This window comes from Corylus avellana, chromosome 6 (assembly GCF_965113065.1).
Source record: "Corylus avellana chromosome 6, dhCorAvel1.hap1.2, whole genome shotgun sequence".
NCBI lineage: Eukaryota > Viridiplantae > Streptophyta > Magnoliopsida > Fagales > Betulaceae > Corylus > Corylus avellana.
The window spans coordinates 7,090,335-7,112,849 of NC_142495.1; the positions used below are offsets into that span (position 1 = coordinate 7,090,335).

A 22,515-nucleotide genomic window follows, 5' to 3' on the forward strand; every position below is an offset into this window, starting at 1 on the left:
TCAAAATAGTGAAATACTAAAAGCAAAAGCCAAAAAGAAACTAAACGCTATTAGTATTACAGTATTTTACTAGGTTTTTCTTTGGGTCGTTTTACCCTTTTGAATTGAAGTCAGAAGTCCTATTATCCAATCATCCGTTTGACCATACTAATTAATATGCAACCTTGTTGTACCACATATTAATGCATTTATGCTTACTATCAAATTAATACGTGGAAACGGGAAAAAGACAGTAACGGCCCACGCGCATTGACGAACGACGCATTCAGGTCTCGGCTCTTTATGTCTCTCTTTTCCTGGCCTATATATACATGTATATCTACATAATTCCCTCTATCGATCTGGGCACGATTACCGTTTCCTTTTATAGAGCCCTGAGATCTCTATTCTCTAAGCTGCTACTGATTCAGAGCAAACTATAGGTACATCTTCATTTGTGTGTTTCAGTTGTGATTCTATCTGCTGTTTATTTGGTTCCGTGAAGGTGGAATTTTCAATTATCAGTAGGGGCAAGAAAGCAGAACTTGGAATCAATCTTTCTTTGTTTTTCTCGGCAACCAAACGTAGTTACTTTCGTTTATCAGAATTCTTTCGTCAACGCGAAAAATAATGAATTCTTTTTGGTGATATTACTTTGTTGGACTTGATGTGATTCAGTTGCTAATAATTACCTTCTGCTGTATTTGAATTTGGAGTATTTGATGAAATAATGGAGCTGATTTAAGATATAATTCTCGTAAAATTTCTCTTATTAAGATATACAAGTTGAATTCCAATTTTCAGTAAAATGGGTTCTTTGTGTCTCGTCATAGTATTTTAAATTGTTTAGTGTTAGGCTTAGGCATGTACTCCAAATCATTTCGATTTTTGTGGTGCAGCGAAATGAAGTTCATTTCAAAGTCGCTTGGTGCTAGTCATTCTTAGAAGTCAACGTAAATGAGTTAGTCCACTTGTGTGCTATTCTATATTGTCTTATTATTGAAGAGGTAAAGTCATTTCAAGCTTAATTACATGTCTGTTAACAAGTTAGCGGCAGTGGGATTGTTGGTTGGTGGACCAAACTTCCTGATGCTTTGGGAACTTATCGGATAGAAAATTGCTTGTTTTAGAAGATCAAGTTAGATTTATAATTGGGTCCTTTCCCATACTTGGAATTTTTTTAAGCAAGCTAAGGTTCTTTGAATTGTATAGATATTCGTTTGTGTAAACTTTAATAAACTTTTAGTGCCTCGATTGGATCTTCATTGACAAAAGTATCTATTCTCCTAGACACAGGTAGCATGAATTGCAAAGGAAAATGGTGTTCTAAATTAGGGACAATTTAATTGATAATATTGCAACTCATCTAAGTGAATGTATATTCCCTTTGTAAATGGAAACCTGAAATTTTAAGCTTTTTGTTAATTATGACATCCTACAAGGTGGAGATCTAACTGATGCCCTTTTTATTCGGGTTAATATTCTAGTTTCTACAATGGGGAATTTCACTATCAACTTGACTCTCCTTCAACCTGGACAACTGGCCTGCTAAAGTAAAAGGGTTCCAGAGTTGTGGTCTGGTACCTAAACCATGTTTCAATTTTTAGCTGAACTTGGTTACGTTAAAGTCATGGACTGGTCTAGTTTAAGCTCCCCACCATTCTGGATGAAATTCAACACTTTTTACCCCCTGCACTAATTGGCTTATTGGGATAGTCTAATACGCTGTGCTTCATTGTGCCTGTATTCTTCTGTTGTTGTCTTTCTCCAACATTCCATGTAACATGGACTGTGGAAGACATTTTACTTTGCCTCATCACGAATTCCCTCTAACATGCTATGTTATTTGGTTAGCATTTTGTGTAACTGTTGGCTGTCAGATTGTTTAACAATCGCCTAAGAATATAAAATTTTCAAGTACAGGAAGGGCATTTCTGTCAGTTTTTTCGTGCTAATTAATTGACAAAAAAAAAAAAAAAAAAACTCAATTTTGCATTAGCTTTTGATATTATATTCCCAAAAGCACTGGCTTATTGTTGTAGGCATATGTTTTTTGTTTTAACTGAGAATATTATCTCTTTTTTCAAGCAATAGTTTGGTTCTTGATTAAATATTTTGTAATTTGCCTTTACTAGTGACCTATTGATTGTTTTATTTTTTCTTCATATGTGATAACTTGTTTTATCCCTTGTTAGTTATAGCTTCTTGCAACATTTGGGAGTGGGAATCAAGCGATACAAAATTTAGTTCTGCTTGGACAAAGAATTTGGAATAGGACATAAAATGAGGTAAAATGCATGATTCCGCTGGTGATGATGAGCAAAATAAGGTATGATGCGAAGACAGGTTGTCTGGAAGAGGATCTTAAACTGTCTATGCAATGTCTTCTAGTAAGAGTACTTTGCAAGGGCATGATGATAATGGAGTTCAGAAACAAAGCCCTGGTTTTGTAAACAGGTAATACTTGCCCCAGGTTTGTTAAAAAAGAAGTGTTTCATTCAAGTATTTTTGCACTTGTTTCAGATGAGACAACTTTAGATATCAAGCTGGCAGAGTCTAGGTGACAATTGAATGGGTGTAGTTCTAAGGTTTGATTCTCAGTGATGCTGGATTCGATCTTATAAATTTTATTCAGGTTGATTGAATGATGCAGGCATCAAGGAAGAGCTCACGGCTTTTTTTTTTACACGCTTTTCACTTGGACAGCAGCTTGGCTTGCTCCTTTAGTGATTAGCTATCTTGATTTCCTTGTTCTTTTCTCTTCTCCTAGTTTGGCGGTTCTCTTGTATACTCCCTATGTACTAGAGTTGCGCTCCTCTGCGCTTTTGATATCTAAACATTACTTATCAAAAAAAAAAAAAAAAAAAAATTGATATAATGCTTTCAATTTAATAGAGAACAAGTCCATGAGAATTTTTGAAAAAGAATACTCTTGAGATGTGATGCTGATGAGCTATAAGTGTCATGCTTAGGAACTCTAGGTGTGATACCTTATTCTATGTTCTTTTCTTTTCTAGTTTTTTTCCCTTTAATTTTCCAGCAAGCTCAGATCTGACTTTTGTTTCCATCTATCCTTAAACTCTAATTCTTAAAACCCAAATTATCCATCTGTCAAATAGATCCCAAATAATCCTATATACCAGAACACTATTCTTGTGTTTCCGTTCAGGGCTCAGAACAGCAGCCAGAGATTTTGGCAACCGTTTTCAAAATCTATTTTCTATTCTTGAAAACGGAAAACACTTATTCAAAAATTATTACCCAAACAAGTTTTTAGATATGACCCCAACAAAAATAGTTTCATAAAGTGTTTTCGAAAACACTTTTCAGAACACCAGGAAAAGTTTTTGTTGATTATTTTCACGAAAACATGTTTTGTAACTGGTCTGAAACCAATATTAAAATTAGAAAAATAAGAATCAGCGTCACATGTGTCTAGCGACCACAACGTGGCTGTCGAATTAGTCTGGCAATTGCTGCCGCACAACCATCAGATTTGTTCTGTGGCCACTGGAACTTTCCTGGCAGCCACCGTGTGACCGCCGAATTTGTCATGGTGGCCACTGCGTGGCCATCGCACCTGTCCTGGTGGCTACTGCGTGCCCGCTTCAGCCACAATGCGACAGTCACACTTGTTTGGCAGCCACCGCGTGGCACTAGACCTATTATGGCAGCCATGTGTTGGCTGCTTCACCTTTGGCCCCGGTGCATCTAGCCGTTGGACCTGTCAGTGGCTGCCACCTGTGGTTAGCTTCACCCTTTTTTTTGGATATGATTTCTTTTATGTTTTGAGAAAATGTTTTCAAAAACACTTTTTAAAGTAATTATATCCAAATGTATACATCCTGTGTTGTAGGGTTGCGCCCCTTTACGCTTTTCAATAAATTACTTATTTATCAAAAAAAAAAAGTAATTATATCCGAACAAGTTTTCAGACATGGCCCCTCTGACAACGCTGTTTCAGATATGGCCCATACATCTTGGAAAACAATTCTCAAAACATAAAACCAAAAAACACCTTTCAAAGTAGTTTCCAAACAGTTTGTTGAATTCTCTTTCTTATTTTGTATCCTAACCAAATTCCTTTCCTTACCCCATTAGAAACCTTAAATCCCCCAATACTTCCAGCCTTTTCCACCAAAAAAAACATACCCCAGTCATCACAAAAACTATAATAGACAAAATCCTGCAACTCTGTTTCCATTTCCCAGCCCTTTTAAAGCAAATTCAATCTTTCCTAGCCCAATTTGAACCATAAAAACTTCTAATCTTTTGCACTCTTTAGAACTAGAAAATAAAAATTTTCTTTAAGCATTACCCTTATTAAAACATTGACAAGCATCCTTTGCTGCTGTCCTACAACGGATTTTGAGGGTGCCTTCTGCTCTCAACCCTTATGTGTGGCCAATATACACTGGGGTATGAATATATATGTATGGATCAAGAATAAGGGTCATTGCTCCTTTCTTTTTGTCTTTGTTTTTTTCTTCACATTTTTGATCGAGTATAATTTTGAAATACTGCCACCCAAAAAAAAGAAAAGCTTGGAAGTTCTTGAAAATGCTCCTATTTTGACATAGAAAAGAACTCAAACTGAATCTGGATGAAATAGGGGTTTTTGGAAATCAGTTATCAGCTACTAACTGTGAAACTAGACTACTAAAATCTAAAAGATTACCAAATTACTCTTGGAAATTAAATTAAAAAATTCAAAAAAACCAGAGTAGCATATTAGTGCAAAGGGAATTAAGAAATAAAGAGTCAATAATCTAATCAAGCCTGTGAAGCATCCCAATGGGCACGATAAACTAGCCCTTATTTCTAGATCTCTTTGGTCTGTAAACTTGCTCTTCCTTGAGCCTCATTGTAATCTGCACCATAGAGCTTTCTATCCTAACTACTTGAGGTAGGAAGCAAGTCATTTTGTTTTGGAGTATGTTCAAATCATTTAAATTTTTCTGCTTTTGTGTGTCTTTTCTTCTTCTTTTATAGGCATAAAATTGAAACACAACTTTCCACAAGGAATTTGAAAGGAGATGTTGATTTTAGTCATCTCGAAGACCGAGATGCTATGGTACTGTTACCTCAGTACATTTCCATGTTGGATTTTTGAATTTGAATATTCAATGATGCTTGATATATTTTCTTTACACTAACTAAGTTCACAAATAGGAACTATATTCGCGAGCCAGAGTGCAGCAAGAAGAGATTCATTTTCTTCGTGAACAAATTTCTCTTGCACGTGTGAAGGTATAGTGTCTCCTCAAAGGCCTTTCATTAGTTGCAAATATTGTTATTATAGTCACTGCAGTATCTGGCAGTTAGACATATTTTACATGAAAGAAAATACATCTGTCCTTGGTGGTATCAGGAAATGCGGCTGTTGAATGAGAAGTATGCATTGCAGAGGAAATTCTCTGAGTTACGAATGGTTTGTTCATCTCTTTGAAAGCATCTATGATTTCTCTCTCTCTCTCTCTCTCTCTCTCTCCCTCGGCTGTACTTCGGATGCTGGGAACTGGATTGGTGAATTTATTTATTTTTTATTTTTTAGGCAATTGATGAGAAGCAAAATGATATTGTTTCTTCTGCCTTAAATGAGCTGGTTCAGAGAAAAGGTGATCTTGAAGAAAATTTAAAATTGGCTCGTGATTTGAAGGTAGGTTTATAGTTTCTATGTCAACTTATGCCCCTCTGAAACTCTTTCAATAATATTGTTAGTTTGCTATCCCATGTGAAATAAATAAAGTTGGCCATATAAAGCAGAAATTAGGAGTTAGATACTTTGGTTGATGGCAGTTACCCTTATTTCTAAGCTACTTAATATAGTAATAATGCATACTTTTGCAAATAAATATATAAAATACATGAAAAATTCATACATATGAAAGAACAAAAAAGAACCTAAAAAAATGGAAGAAAATTGAAATATGCATGGTGATATAACAAATATGTTGATCATTGTAATGGAAAATAACATAATGCAGTGTTTTTCCTTAACATTAAAAACTAGTTTTTGTGAAAAATAATTGCTGGTATGTCGAATAACACCATTCGCTACCTCTGCTGGCACCTTCTAAATGATCTTTATAACTTGATTTAATAGTTTTGCTTGCTATGCAGACTGTAGCAATTTGAAGTATTATGTTTCCTTTTCTCACAAGTTTTATGAAGAGGAAATGAATATACAACTGGAGCTTGTCATCATTTGATGTTTTATCATGTTTCGTACAATTTTGTCTTTCCCAAGTTTCTTTGTTGATAGCTCCTTTCAGTTCAAACGCCACAAGTTCAGTGCAAAATATTCGCCATCTATGTTTTTGCCACTTATCTGTCTGCTTAGTGTAAGGGAAATAGTTTAAATATTAAAAACCGAAAAAGAGTTCCTGGATTAGCCTGAAGTATTATGATGCTCTGACCTGACATTTTCTATGTCTAGTGAATCCACCTTCCGAAAGGTTTCACAATTCATTCTTCTAGTAAAAGTGTGATATATCAATATCTATATATGTTTAACCTGTAAAGTTGAGACCTTAATAGCTACATGAGCTAGTAAAACAGCTTATGGCTATGTACCTAAATTTTTAATATTAAGGTACTCCTGGTTAAGATGTCAGCGGTTTTTCTTTATCAGTAAAGTTACTCAAGGCTGGTGGCAGGATATTTGGAAAACAATCTAGAAAACTTGGTTGATTGCACCAATATATGAATGTGAACTATTTACCGGGTGATGTTTTGAAATATTTTTCATGAATCAAATTATTTATATTATTTCATAATGCTTCAGTCTTGTCCGTAGTTTTTGTTTTTACTTATTGGATTGCAGTTTTTAATAGTATACTTATTCTCCAGGATGTTGAGGATGAGAGATATATCTTCACGTCTTCCATGCTTGGGTTATTGGCTGAATATGGTATTTGGCCCAATGTTATAAATGCTTCTCTTCTATCAGATAGTGTAAAGGTATTAATCATACCACACAAGTTTGCAGTGTTAAGCTATATTGGTTTTTTCTTGCTTTTCAATTATGTGCTACGTATCATATTACCGAGCACAAACCCATTGACACATCATGGAAGCAGACTTGGTGGTCCTAAATCTTAAATTGATTTCCCAAAAACTATGCTACCGTTTCCATGCTGTGTTTCAATGCACTACATCAACCACTTTAGACAATTGAAACAACATCGGGTGTCATTTGGACAAATAAAACACAAATTATGGGCTTGTAGGTTGGGGGTTTTAAGGGTTGGTTGGTAAGTTATCCAACTCATGGTATTCCAGCCTCAACTCTTATCTGTAGCACTTGCTGGATTTTTTTCATTTTCTTCTCCCACCCCGCAGGTTGCAATGTAGTTTCTTACTTAATATTTTTCTATTTGCTCCATTCAGACCTCCTCTTTTTCAGCCTGTAGGATCAGTTAGAGACTTGCTGTCTTGCAACCAATTATTAGTCAATTAATTAGTTTTCTTGAATCTCTGCAGCGGCTACATGATCAACTGCAGTGGAAGATTAGAACTTCACATGTAAGCCTGCCACTTATGATTTCCTGCTACCATCTCTAGTTAGCTGTAATTTTTAATAGAGGTACACTTGGTACCTTCAAATTACCACCCCTTTGGCACTTGGACTACCAAACTTTAAACATGGCACTTAGCTCCATCCAAATAACATTATAAGTTACACCATTTGTTAGCATTTGGCGTTAAAATGGATGGAAAAATGCGACTCATGATGTGCACGTGAATTTTTTTATTTGAACTACTCAAATTGACTCTACAAATTCATAAAAAATAAAAGATAAAAAAAAAGGTGGCCGAACCACCCCTAGTTGTGGGGGTGGTTCGGCCACTCCTTCAGTTTTTATTTTTTCGGCTTATTTTTATTTAAAAAAAAATATTTTTTAGGGACAATTGGGGTAGTTAAAATACAAATTCATGTGCGCATCACTGTGGCTTCTTTCTATCAATTTTAACACCAGATCCTAATGGATGGTGTAACTTGTAATCGTGTGGTAGTTTGGAAGGGGTTAAGTACCATTTTTAAAAGTTTGGTGGTCTAAGTGCTCAATGGGTTGTATTTGAGGGGGCTAAATATATTTTCCCCTTTAATATAATGCATCGAATTGTTTTCACTTTTATATAATTGTCATTCTTGTTCCATTCACTTCACAGTTTTGTTCGTCTTTTTGGGAAAACTACATTTACCCTCAAACTTACACCCAAATTTCATTATCCGTCCCAAACTTTAAAAAGTTGCAATTGATCCCCAAAGTACCAAGTCCTTTCACTTAGCCCTCTCCATTAAGATTTTCCGTTAAACCTAAAGGAAATTTTGAAAAATCACAATAATAGAAAATTCTAACGGAGGGGGGCTAAGTGAAAGGGTTAGGCAATTTAGGAGGTCAATTGCAACTTTTTTAAGTTTTGAGGAACATTGCAATTTGGGTGTAAGTTTGAGGGGGGTAAGTGTAGTTTATCCTTATTTTTTCTGGTTAATTGATTTTCTTGACTTAGTATTTTGTGGATTTTTTAGTATAATATGCTGATAACTGCCTCCATGTACTTAGATCTGAGATACTTAGCGTTAATAGTAACTCCCCTTTTCTCTCCACATGAATACTTTGGTTGATGGGGTGTAGATTAGCTGACAATTCAGAATAGTTATGTTTAGATTTCTTCTGGAAATCGTTTAATATTCATTCAGCCTGTATTAGCATCTGTTTAGTTGTTTTCCTCTTAAAGGTATGTTTTGCATATCACCAACCTGTTTGTTAGTTGTAACACCAGATCTTGCTAGAATTGTATGCTATTGCCTCATTAGAAGTTTGATAATTTTTCTTTGTACCTACAACTAGATCTTAAAGAAAATATGTTCCTTTTTGTAAAACTTCCTATGTATATAATGTTGGTTCTTTTTAATTGAAATTATTCCTTGTAAATAAATTTATCTGCGCATCCCTGTTTGAAGAAGCATGATAGAAATGCCATCATAATGGGTTGTCTGACCAAAATGAAACTCCCCTGTTGTCTCCTGATGTTTTTTATTAATGAATTAATTATTTCTCCTTTGCATTGGATCCTATGATCCCATTAGGTCTAAGTTGTTAAAATGCTTAATTATTAAACAGCAAATAAATGTAGCCTGTTTGTAATACTTAACAATGCCCTTTTCACAAATACATGGAGCTTAACAACAGGATATAGGTTGTAGATTAATGTTCACCCATCAAATACACAATAAAATTAAATTTAACATAGGACCTCAAGCATTGACTTATGTAAATACAATTGCAAACATGTGTAATATTGAGGGTCCTTGTGGCTTCAAATTCCATATCATTATTTGTAAAACATGAAACCTCCCACTCCAAGAAACCAAGTTCCTTTGTTTCCCATAGTAGGAAATATGGCTTTTGGTTTAGCCCAATCCCCACACTTTTGAGTACAAGCTGATATGGAATTCAACCACACTTTTAAGGTAGATCAAGAGGTAGAAAATACGATGGTTTACATCAGTAAAGCAGAATCCTAACCTAGTTACATGTATAAGCATAAAACTCTTCCTTGGAGGAAGATTCTAAAGCTCATATATATGTATATATATGGGTGTGTGTGTGTGTGTATGGCTAATATGTCCTTTTGCTCTTCAATTATTGAGTATTAGCAGTTGTATCCAACTGTTTGTCCCTTCCCAAGGTCAGGTTCTTACGTGTTACTGAGTGTTTGCTATTTTTAAAATTTTTATAAGTAATTGAAATATCATAAAAAGTGTAAGGCGCTCCCATGTATATAAGAAGTATACAAGAAAAAACACCTAACGAACTACAAAGAGAAACAAAGAATAGGAAAATCATGATAACTCAGCATCAAGGGAGAAATAAATGCATTTGTTTTTAAAAAAGAGTATATAAGAAAAATGAAGCTCCTCCAACGTGCTCTCATGGTCCTCAAAATTTCGATTATTTCTTTCCCTCCAAAGGCACCATAAGAGGCAAGGAGGCATCATGTTCCACACAATAGCACTTTGAGTTCTACCAGCAGTCCACCAACAAGCAAGTCAACTACTCGGCTAGGCATAACCCAAGACAGCCCAAAGAGCCTGATAAAAACATTCCATAAGGCGTAAGTAACGTCACAATGGAGAAGAAGATGATCCACAATTTACCCATTCCTCTTACAAATACAACATTTGCCAATAACAATGACATGCAACTTCCTAAGATTGTCCATAGTAAGGATCTTTCTTAGGATCGCCGACCAAGCAAAGAAAACCATCTGCAAAGGAACCATAGTACACCAAATCCTCTTTCAAGGGAAAGGAAAGCCATCAATACGAATCAGGACACTATAGAAAGATCTAACGTTAAATAACCATTTTTTGGAGGAAGTCCACTAAAGCTTGTCTTCACGTTCTCGTCTCTCGCTAGCTGAATACAAGAAAGAGGCAAAGACATCCACCTCCAATTCATGAGCCGCTCTAGCAAAGTTAATGTTCCATTGATTAGAGCCACCAGAAAGCTCTAGGTGGGCTGTTACAGAGGCATCATTCGCATAACTGCATAAGCAATACCATATAAATATGAAAAGCTTGTCTTCACGTTCTCGTCTCTTATAATTTTTCTGGCTCTTCAAGTTTCATCTTGGCTAAAAAGCTTAAGGCGTTAAAGGCGGACATTAAAAGCTGGAACGAGATGGAATTTGGCAATGGGAGTGCTAGATGCTTAGAAAAAGCGGAAGAATTGAAGGCCATGGAGAGTTTGGAGGAAGAGAGGGAGCTCGATGAAGAAGAGAAGGAAAGAAAAAGGGTGATTTCTAGGGAGTTGGAGATTGCGCTTCTACAAGAGGAGATCAGTTGGAAACAAAAGTCCAGGATTAGGTGGCTCAAGGAGGGGGATAAATGTACTAAATTCTTTCATCGAATTGCCAATTCGAATCGGTGGTGCAATTCCATTGACTCCATAACCATTAATGGAGCTATTAACTCCAACCAAGACATCATCAAGGACCAGGCGGTGCAATTCTACGAGTCTTTGCTCTCTGATCATTGCAATTGGAGGCCCAGGGTGGACAATCTTGTGTTTGATTTGCTGGAGGCGGATGAGGCCAATCTAATAGAATCTCCTTTCGAGGAAAGGGAGGTTTTGGAGGCGGTTATAGGTATGGATAGAGATAAGGCCCCAGGTCCATAAGGTTTCTCCATGGCCTTTTTCCAAGATTGTTGGGAGGTGATAAAGGAAGATATTATGGCAGTTTTTTTCAGACTTTTATGCTTATGGTAAGTTTGAAAAAAGTCTTGATGCTACTTTCATCTCCCTTATTCCAAAGGTGCCTGGGGCTACTGAATTTAAAGAATTTTGTCCTATTAGCCTTATAAGCGAAACTTACAAGATTATTGCCAAAGTTCTTGCTAATAGGATGAAGAGGGTGGTGGCAAGGGTGATATCAAAGCCTCAAAATGCTTTCGTGAAGGGTAGGCAAATTACGGATTCGGTACTTATTGCAAGTGAATGTCTTGATAGCCGGATCAATTCGGGGGAAACGGGGCTGCTTTGTAAACTGGATATGGAGAAGGCTTATGATCACATAAACTGGGATTTTTTATTATATCTTCTTAGGAGATGTGGCTTCAGCGAAAAATGGTGTTCTTGGATTGAGCGTTGTATTTCAACTGCTCGTTTCTCAGTGCTGATCAATGGCACTCCGTCCGGCTTTTTCAGAAGCTCACGAGGGGTGAGGCAGGGGGATCCCTTGTCTCCATTCTTGTTTTTCATAATTATGGAGGCGTTTAGTAGGATGATTGGTGCTGCCATTGATAATGGTTTTATCTCGGGTTTCTCAGTGGGAGATAACTTGTTTGAGAGGATCACCATCTCTCATCTTCTATTTGCAGATGATACGCTGGTTTTCTGTGGGGCGAATCTTAATCAAATCCGCTCCATTAAAGCACTACTTATTTGCTTTGAAGCCGTTTCTGGTCTGAAGGTAAATATGGCTAAATCAGCTTTGATACCGGTAGGGGATGTGGAAAATGTGGGAGAATTGGCTGGGATTTTGGGTTGTGGTTTAGCTTCTCTACCTTTGAAGTATTTGGGACTCCCTTTGGGCGCTTGCTTCAAGGCCAAAAACATTTGGGATGATACCTTGGAAAAGGTTGAGCGTAGGTTGGCGAGTTGGAAAAGGTTGTATCTATCCAAGGGAGGAAGGGTCACTTTGATCAAGAGCACACTTTCTAATCTTCCCACTTATCTATTATCCCTCTTTCCCTTACCTGCTTCTGTGGCCAAGCGAATAGAGAAGCTCCAACGTGATTTTCTTTGGGGTGGCTTAAACGAAGAATTCAAGTATCACTTGGTTAGTTGGGATAACGTATGCTCTCCTATCAACAAAGGTGGCTTAGGGATTAGGAAGTTGAGAGTCTTCAATCAAGCCTTATTAGGGAAGTGGCTATGGCGTTATGCGCACGAGAGATAGGCTTGGTGGAGAATTGTGGTGGATGCCAAGTTTGGTTCTGCATGGGGTGGATGGCATTCTATTGACAACCCCGGGTCTCATGGGGTGGGTCTTTGGAGGCATATTAGAAGAGGGTGGCGAGTGTTTTCTAAATATATTAAATTCGACCCAGGAGACGGATAACAAATCAGATTTTGGGATGATGTTTGGTGCGGGGAAATGACTCTCAAGGAAGCGTATCCAGGTCTATATAACATAGCTAATGCAAAAGATGCATCCATTGCCGATAATTTGGAGTTTATGGGAGGAAATCGACAATGGAATGTTAGCTTCCTTCTATCGATCCATGATTGGGAATTGGAAGTGCTAGCCTCGTTCTATACTACGTTATATTCTCACAAGTGGAGTAGGGGAGGGGTGGACAAAATTTGGTGGCTCCCTTCGAGAAAAGGGAAGTTCGATGTTAGATCATTCTACAACATCCTGGTAAGCAAAGAAGCAAGTCCTTTTCCTTGGAAGAGCATATGGCGCACCAAGGCTCCTTTGAGAGTGGCTTTCTTTACTTGGATGGCGGTGCTAGGAAAGATTCTCACAATTGATAATCTCAGAAAAAGGAATATCATAGTGATCAATAGATGTTGCTTATGCAAAATTGATGGAGAGACTATTGATCATCTTTTCCTTCATTGTGAGATTGCTCGTTCCTTATGGCAGGCCATCTTCAGTCGTTTTGGGTTGTCTTGGGTAATGCCTAGCAAGGTGGCGGGCTTGCTTGCTTGTTGGTGGACGGGAGGTCGCTCTAGGAGTGCTGTTGTTTGGAAAATGGTCCCTCTATGCATTATGTGGTGCCTTTGGTTAGAAAGGAACGAGAGATGCTTTGAGGATTCTGAGAGATCATTGGAGGAGCTCACGGCCTTCTTTTTCCATACACTTTACACTTGGACAGCGGCTTGGCTCGCTCCTATAGTTATTAGCTATCTTGATTTCCTTGTCCTTTTTTCTTCTTCTAGCTAGTCGCTTCCCTTGTATACCCCCTATGTACTAGGGTTGCGCCCCTCTGCGCTTTTGATATATAAATATTACTTATCAAAAAAAATAAATAAATATGAAAATGCTTCTTTCAAGGCCTTGTCCCCCCACCGCATGCTAGAATCTAATCTTGGAGTTAACTCCCATCTCAAATTTTGGTGTGACTAGAAAACTTTCCCCAAGCACATTAGAACACCACCCACTCGATGCATTTCCAAATTTAGCGTCCACCACAATTCTCCATCAAGCCTCTCTCTCATGCACCTAGCCCCATAACCATTTTTTCTAGGACAGCACGGTTGAACATTTGCAGGTTCCGGAACCCCGAACCTCCCTCCAACATAGGAGAGCAAACCCTTGACTAACTTACCAAGTGAAATTTGAACTCTTTGCCAAGGGCTTCCATAAGAAATCTCGTTGAAACTTCTGTGTACGGTTTGCAACACCTACAAGGTGAGAAGGAGCATGAAATACGTTTTCAATTTGCTCTTGATAAGGGTAATTCCCTCCCCCCCCCCCAAAAAAAAAAAAAAAAACAAGAACATCATTTTCCAACTAGCCAGCTGCCACCCTATATTTTCAATAACATTGTCCTAAATAGACTTGGCCTTAAAGGAGGCCTCAAAGGGAAACCAAGATACTTTATAGGCAAAGAAGAAACTCCATAACCTAGAATTTTTGTCTATGACGTATGATTCATTAGCAATGAGCATAGAATCAAGGATTTGCCTACCTTTGACAGAATGCTCACCAGATGATTGATCCTACTATTCATTAGTAATGAGCACAAAATCAAGGATTTGCCTGCCTTTGACAAAAGCGTTATGGGGCTTCGAAATAATCTTCTCAACGACCATTTTCAACTTATTGGCAAGGACTTTAGCATAATCTTGTAAACTCCACTCATAAGACTGATAGGGAGAAAGTCCTTAAGATCAATGGCCCCAATTTTCTTTGGAATGAGGGCAATGAAGGTGGTATTGAGACTTTTCTCAAACTTGCTACTAGCATGAAATCCTGGTACATCCTTATAATATCTGCCTTGATTACCTCCTAGCACACTTGGAAGAACGCCATAGAAAAACCATTAAGGCATGGCCCCTTCTCACTATTCATACCTTTTACCACATCAAGGACCTTACTCTCCTCGAACGGTCTCTCTAACCTGGAAGCCTCCACATCAATGTAATCAAAATCAAGGCTGTCCTGCTTGGGGTGCCAACTAAAATGTCTTGAGAAAAGGCTGCTATTGAAAACACCACTTCCCATCCAATAAAAACACCCACTTGTCATGTAACTATTGATATTAAAAGATGTATTTGTAGACAAAAATTACCATAAATCATAGAAACCAAAGATGGATAAATAAAAATAAGTACACATATATAACATTTCATGATATATATATATAGTATCGACCTTTTGGATTTTCCGACAATATGAACATATTTAAGCGATTGTCGTTCTATAAGATGATAATGGAGACACAATTTTTGTTTTTCTTCTAAATGAATGCGAAGATTGATATGTATATTTTTTTATAGAAAGTGATTGGTGCATCTATGTATTTGGGTTGCACACACAATTACAAGCAAATAGTTGTTTACAATTGTTACCTCAAGACTTCTATATTATTACATCAAGACTTCTTCTGCCTTTTCCTTGCTGAGTTTTTCTTTATCCTAAAATTTGTAACATTGAGGTGCTTTCTTCTAGTGCATGAGTTCAACCTTTATCAGGGTTATAAGCTCGTTTGGTAGGGGATATGCTTGAGAGATAATTAAAGTCACATCCTTATTCTTATCACAGGAGAGAATGAGAGAAATAACATCTGCTGTGGATAATCATGGTGGACGTGGATCTCATGATAATCACAGCCCAGGAGATCAATCTCACCCTAGATCCATGGTACTTATTGGCATGTAATCTACTTGTATACTACCTTATTATATCATTTTTTTTTCATTTTATTAATTTGACCTTATCATTGATTTCTTCTTTATTACTATTCTTTCTTGTTTCTTCTACCTTTTTTTTGGGGGGCTTCTAATGCAGGGTGAGCAACCAACTGAAGATATGGCGCAATATGTGCACTATCGTGGTCTTACAGAGACGAAAAACACAATGCTTGACGATGACATGTCACAGTTAATGAATAATGACAATCTTCAGGAGTTCTCATCCAATAGTTATAGGTTGGGATTATTCATTTTGTTTCTGGTTGTTTTGATCTTCTTTTCCTATCATTACTGTGCAGTTCTGTGTGGAAAAGTAATTTTAGCTACATCCTGACCAGTTATATCACATAGTTTGCTATCCTGTAAGTTTTAAAAGATCGTGTTTGATCATTTTGAACTTGTTCTCTCCATGAGAACATAATCTGTAGTAAGTGAATTTTCACCTATAGCTTGCTCTAGACTTATACTGACTACCACCTCTATAGTGGGTACGACTAAATGCTTTTTAATTTATATGTTATAATGTTTCTCCTTCACCTGTTTGTCAGTGCATCACATTGGTTTAGTTTGTGACTGAGAGCATAGATATTGCCATACCCCTAAAATATGTGGAATTCTGGGAGCATTCTGAATAATTTAAAATATTTTCCTCTTTTCCCTTGATTGATTCTTTGAAATTTCAGCAGCTACCTGCAAAACTGTTCCCTTATACAAACTGTTATCTGAGTCGGGTTACTCCAAATGTTGAATTTGTCACTAAATCCTACTTTTTTTTTTTATTTTTTTTTTAATTTATAAGTAATGCAAATTCATTAAAAGCGCATAGGGGCGCAACTTCAATACACAAGAAGTATACAAGAGAACCCTGATGTATAGAATTTGTTATTAAATCCTACTCGACTTCTTAAGGAAGTTGATCCATATTTTTTATAATGAAATGAGTTCTACTGGTATAACCAAATAAGTTACTTTTATCTTAGATATTCATTTGGATCTTCTTGATATGTTTTCGTCTTACCTATAAGTCATATTCTTACAGGGACATAGGCTCTCTAACTCACCCCTCTGCTGATAAAGGTGATCTGAAGTTCAAAGCAGGAAATATGAGTGATGCAATCTTATTTCCACCTGCTGTCATGCATAACAACTCTGTTTCTGAAGGTGATTGGTGTTTTTGTCGATAAAAGAACAGGATGATCATTAATAAATTCTAATAAGAATTATTTCAATTAGAAGGCCCTGGCATAGAGAATTTTCAGATTATTGGTGAGGCTATACCTGGAGGCCGGCTTCTTGGATGTGGATATCCTGTACGTGGGACTTCACTATGTATTTTTCAGGTGAAATTCCTCAAAAATCATTTTCATCATAATTTCTACATATTATTCAGTTTTCATATTTTATGGGTTATTTATATGTCAACATTTTTGTTTTTTGAATCAGTGGGTTCGTCATCTTCAGGATGGCACCAGGCAGTACATTGAAGGTAAGCATCGAAATGAACCTCGACTTTTTGAGTAGTTTTTTATTTTTATTTTTTGTAGATCACATTCTTTTTAGTGTCACATAGTTTCTTTTTAGAAGTTTATCTTATCTATTATTTATTTATTTAGTGTTTCTAATTCAGGAGCCACAAACCCAGAATATGTTGTTACAGCTGATGATGTTGATAAACTGATTGCTGTTGAGTGCATACCAATGGATGACAAAGGCCATCAGGTTTTCTATGTACTTCATACAATCATAAATATTCATTTATGTATGTGTGGTTATTGATGTATATATGCATGTAATAGTATATGTCCTCTGGTCCTACTTAAAGTCCTTTCATGATGTTATGAACTGATAGAGGATCCAAAAATTTGCTGAAAGTAGTCATTTTTCTAAACCTAGTATCTGCCTTCTTTGATTGGACTTCCAGCCTGTTGCTCCTTTCGAGTGACAAAACTTAGTAGCCTGCTTCATTATTTTTGGCAGTGTTACTAATCCCCTTGTAAATTATGCTCTGGTTTGTCACAAATGAAAATTGTGTATGTTATTCACGGTTGCAAGGTTTTATAAGTGTTGTGCATGACATTTTGTCTTCCTGATTATTTCTACTAAATGGTTTACTGTTAACAGGGGGATCTAGTGAGGCTTTTCGCCAATGATCAGAACAAAATAAAATGTGGTAAGTGAATTTCACCGAATTGGTAATTGATACACTTGAATATCATTGAAGATTCTTAAGAATTTTGAGATTTAAAGCAATATGCCAATTTTTGCATATTCATGTGTAATAGATCTCCACCGTATTTTTCAAGAGTTTGACTAGTTTCTAAATGGGAATGAGGTTATAGTCTTGTTCTCATGTGCTCAAATTTTGGAGTTTGTAGTTGTTTTCTTCTTCTTCTTCTTTTTTAATTATTAAATTGAAATAATTTTATATCTAAAATCTTTTTAGTCTCACTAGTTTGGCCAAGAACAGAAATAGTCATGTAATTATACTTCCTCAACAATCCTTTTTGTGGCATTACTGCTGTTCTTAACAGTCAAAGTGTCACGGTTGTGCATCAGACATGTTCCTTGATCCTTCCAAAAAAAGCTGTCAGTAGTGTTTGACATAGCACTAATATTTAGTATTTCGCTTACAGTTTGGTGAGATCTGTAATTTTTGCCACCAAATATTATGTCTTAGCCAATATTGTTGTGAATTTTACTAAATTGTAATTTCTTATCTACCTTTTTCTCTAGTTACCAAGTCAAATGTTTCATTGAATATATGATGCCCATGCATAGTAATTAGTATCAAGGATTAGTTTCAATGTGGATCAATAGCTAAGATTTTTTGACAAAAACATGAGCGGTTTTATACAACATTATTTTTTTCTGAGCCCATATAACATTACTTTTTTATGCATTTTAAATACAAGATAAGTTGAGGCATATGCAAACAAGTAACTGAAAGGCTATACTGCTAGGCTTCCTTGGATACCTAAAATGATATTAGTTGCCTTTAAAACATGACTTGACTCGACTCAACTCAACTCAACTAAGCCTTGATCCCTTTATGGATCCTTTTCAACGGACTGGGTTAAATCTAAACAAGAAGGATATGGTAAATACGGTGGTGAGTCAGATTATGATTTTAGAAAATCATTCCAAATTAAAAATTAGGTATATAACAGCATGCATGGATGCTTTGATTTTAGATCATATTTCTTTGAGAATACTATTTCTCCATCTCCTGTCTATCTGCCATCCATCTCCACCCTTTTTCTAAAACCAACTATTGGATACGTAGGACCCACATGTAAAAAACAGATCCAAAACATGGATGGGAGATAAATAGAAGATGGTGAAGTAGCAGGTCTCTATTTCTTTATATGCATGTGCCCCCTCCCCTCAATTATTATTATTATTATTTTTTAAAATGTTATTTACAGTTTTCTGATGAGCCACTTTATAGACCCAGAAATGCAAATGGAGATTGACACATATATTGCTGGAGGACAAGCCACGTTTAATGTTCTAATGCTGGTAGGTCTGCTTCAGATTTAATAGTTCTTTGTGATGGAATTTTATCTTATGTATCATCTTGTTATTTTTTTAGGATAAGTAAAGAAAATTTATTTTGTTATTTTCTAAAGGGTAGTACAGCATAGCCATCTCCTAACTTAATCTAAAATGTTAGTTTGTAGGAAAAATGGTGCTTGGTGAAATTGACATTTACTGATTTGGAGATATATTTGAAGTCATTTAGGAGGAAACTCCAATGTAGGTACCGATGTCCATGAGTTTTCTAACAATTGCGCCATTGGTTTAGATTCATTGTCTAAGATGTTCCACTCTTTATTTTATATAACTTATATGCGATCATCAAAACTTTTCCTAGGCTGAAATCAGTTAAGGCTACTTCTGTTTCAGGCAAAGTGTTGGTAACAAAATTCTTAGAGAATCCTATATTTTACTATAGATCTGATTCTATGCGCCTAAAATCTTGGGGAAAGAATCCCAAATAGTAGGAAAACTCTTGGCGATGACATCTTTGAACTTATTTTGAAGTTTATCTTCCTATTCACGATGTGGAAGTTCCGGGGTTCATACATGGTTGGGGGGGATTGTCCGGGCAATACCCCGTTATCAATGTTATGTGAATGGATCTCTTCTCGGCTTGAAGATCTCTCTCTCTCTCTCTCTCTCTCTCTCTCTCATTGTTCAAATAAAATTCATCATATTTTCATGCAACCAGAAGACTTTGGGGGGCAAAAATGCATATCTTACTGCATATATGTTCAGGGGAAATTTTATTTGTTCTACAAATTATTTTCCAATGAACAAAACATGGCCAAAGGGAGTTAGTCTCCAATTATTTGGGTGCCAAAGCCTGCTCTACATTCTTTCTGTCACCTTTTAATGCCTTCCTTTGGGTAGCCTGAGGTCCCAACTCCCGGCCAATAGAAGTGATATGGTATCTAACTATATGAACGCATGTCATGCCAAACTTAATGCATTACTAGTCTACAGTTTCACTCCCTAACTTCACTGCCATAAAATCACAGTTTTAGAACTGTGTTGTGACCTACATATAGCTTTAAATATCGTGTAAGACTTTCTGAATCATATTTACAGATGTATTCTTCAGAGATTTGGGAGCCAACAACTCTATTATTGAGACGGTCAAGCTTCCAAATTAAGATCAATAGCACAGAAGCTGTAGTGATTCACGAGAAATTTTCAAAGGATCTTTCAGTATGTTCTTTACTTTTTGGTGCATTCCCTTGTTATATTTTAATTGCATTTATTGTTTGGTAACTCTCACTAGTAATTGTCATTATTTCATGGTATCGTGGCAGTTGTTTGAGCATGCACTCAGTATGGTCGTATATCATATTTATTCCATTTCACAATGTCAATTGTGATTTTAGAGGAAGCTTTCTAGTGTCTCAACAAATTTTTTTTTTTTGATAAGTAATGTTGTGTATATCAAAAGCGGAGAGGGACGCAACCCTTAGTACACATGAAGTATACAAGAGAATGCATAATTAAAGGAAGAAAATAAAACAAGAAAATCAAAATAACTAATCACTAAAGGAGCTGAATAAGCATTTGTCCAATTGATGAGGGTAAAGAAGAAAAAGGACTTAAGTTCCTCCAAAGTCCTCTCTAGATCCTCAAGTATCTCGCATTTCTTTCCCTCCATAAACACCACATAAGACAAAGAAGGACCATCTTCCACACCATAGCACTCCAAAAATGACCTCCCATCCACCAACATGCAAACAAATCCGCCATGCTATTAGGCATAACCTAAGACAACCCAAAACAACTGAAAAAGGCATACCATAAAGCACTTGCAACCTCACAGTGGAGAAGAATATGATCAATGGTCTCCCCATCTGATTTGCACAAACATCTATCAATCACGATAAGTTGTCTCTTCCTAAGGTTGTCCAATGTAAGGATCTTCCCTAGCACCGCTGTCTAGACAAAAAAAAGCCACTCTCGAAGGTGCCTTTGTCCGCCTAATACTCCTCCTAGGGAAGCAAATAGTCTCATTATGGGTAAGGATCTTGTTGAAAGATCTCACGTCAAACTTCCCTTTTCGAGAAGGAACCCACCAAATCTTATCCTCCCTTTCCCTTCTCATTTTGTGAGAATACAAGGTATAGAAGGAAGCTAGAACATCCACTTCCCAATCGTGAACAAGGCGAATAAAGCTAACGTTCCATTGAAGGGAGCCACTCGAATGATCCATTTTAGTAGCAATAGACGCATCCTTCACAGTAGCCATATTGTATAAACCTGGGAAAGCTTCCTTAAGGCTCGAACCTCCACACCACACATCATCCCAGAATCTAATCTTGGACCCCTCTCCTGGATCAAATCTGGTATGGCTAGAAAATAACCTCCACCCCCTACTAATATACTTCCAAAGCCCCCACCCGATTCGGCCTTGAAGTGTTGATGAAGCGCCACCCACCCTACTCAAAACCGAATTTGGCATCTATAAGAGGGATTTAGGGTTTGCATGTAAAGAGAAGAAAGAAGAGGCTGTGTTATGTCACGTAGCCCTCCCCTCTCATACTTCGTATATATATATATATATATATAATGTAACATGGAGTACAAAGACCAAAATACCCCATATAATATATTAACCCTAATATGCTCATCTAACACTCCCCCTCAAGCTGGAGCATATATATCATATAAGCCCAGCTTGGAACAAATAAACTCTAACTTCTTTCGACACAAGGACTTTGTAAACATATCAGCTAGTTGATCTCCAGACTTCACAAATGGTGTAGATATATCTCCGCTGAGTATCTTATCTCAAACAAAGTGACAATCGACCTCAATATGCTTAGTTCTTTCATTAAAAACAGAGTTAGACGCAATATGTATAGCGGCTTGATTGTCGCAAAATAACGGGATAGGAGTAGGAGCGGTGAATCCAATCTCTTGCAGGAAATGTTGTAACCACGTCAATTCACTAGCAGTATTAGACATTGCCCTATATTCTGCCTCAGCACTCGACCGTGCTACCACCGTCTGTTTCTTACTTTTCCAAGTCACCAGATTACCACCCAAGAATGTGCAATACCCTGTAGTAGATCGCCTATCTGGGAGGGAACCTGCCCAATCTGTATCAGTAAACCCTTCTACCCGAAGGTGTCCATTCGGTCTATACAATATCCCAAGGCCAGGAGCTCTTTTCAAATATTGAATAATACGAGTAACAGCTTCCTAATGTAAAACTCTAGGAGCCTCCAAGAATTAACTAACAACGCCAACTGCATATGAAATGTCTGGCCTAGTAATAGTGAGATAATTCAACTTTCCAACCAAACGACGATACCTACTAGGATCTTCAAATAATTCTCCTTCTTCCTTTACTAATTTCTGATTAGGATCCATTGGAGTTTCAACAGGACGAGCACCTAGGAGACCTGTCTCTTCTAACAAATCAAGTGCATATTTTCTTTGAGATAAATTGATACCCTTTCAGGATCTAGCAACTTCAATCCCCAAGAAATATCTTAGTTTTCCCAAATCTTTTGTATGAAACTTCTGCTGTAAAAACAGTTTCAATCGAGCAATACCTCCTTAATCA

At 36.8% G+C, this 22,515-nt stretch overlaps 1 protein-coding gene across 7 annotated transcripts in view; it reads left to right on the top strand.

The window, feature by feature from the left end:
• The first annotated feature begins 282 nt into the window (after positions 1-282).
• LOC132186338 (uncharacterized) overlaps positions 283-22,515 on the top strand; it is a 30,372-nt gene continuing 8,139 nt past the window's right edge. The window contains exons 1-18 of one of the 7 annotated variants that reach the window (XM_059600263.2): positions 283-422; positions 2,175-2,436; positions 4,972-5,053; positions 5,152-5,229; positions 5,351-5,410; positions 5,534-5,638; positions 6,832-6,942; positions 7,465-7,506; positions 15,271-15,369; positions 15,517-15,656; positions 16,459-16,580; positions 16,653-16,759; positions 16,863-16,905; positions 17,047-17,138; positions 17,541-17,589; positions 18,868-18,938; positions 19,093-19,175; positions 20,031-20,121. In XM_059600263.2, the coding sequence (XP_059456246.2) occupies positions 2,360-2,436; positions 4,972-5,053; positions 5,152-5,229; positions 5,351-5,410; positions 5,534-5,638; positions 6,832-6,942; positions 7,465-7,506; positions 15,271-15,369; positions 15,517-15,656; positions 16,459-16,580; positions 16,653-16,759; positions 16,863-16,905; positions 17,047-17,138; positions 17,541-17,589; positions 18,868-18,938; positions 19,093-19,134 (1,320 nt within the window). In that variant the 5' untranslated portion in view covers positions 283-422; positions 2,175-2,359 and the 3' untranslated portion in view covers positions 19,135-19,175; positions 20,031-20,121. Of the gene's footprint in view, positions 423-2,174; positions 2,437-4,971; positions 5,054-5,151; positions 5,230-5,350; positions 5,411-5,533; positions 5,639-6,831; positions 6,943-7,464; positions 7,507-15,270; positions 15,370-15,516; positions 15,657-16,458; positions 16,581-16,652; positions 16,760-16,862; positions 16,906-17,046; positions 17,139-17,540; positions 17,590-18,867; positions 18,939-19,092; positions 19,176-20,030; positions 20,151-22,515 lie in introns of those variants that run through there. The other 6 variants (XR_009440742.2, XM_059600258.2, XM_059600259.2 and 3 more) reach the window with 6 other exon arrangements.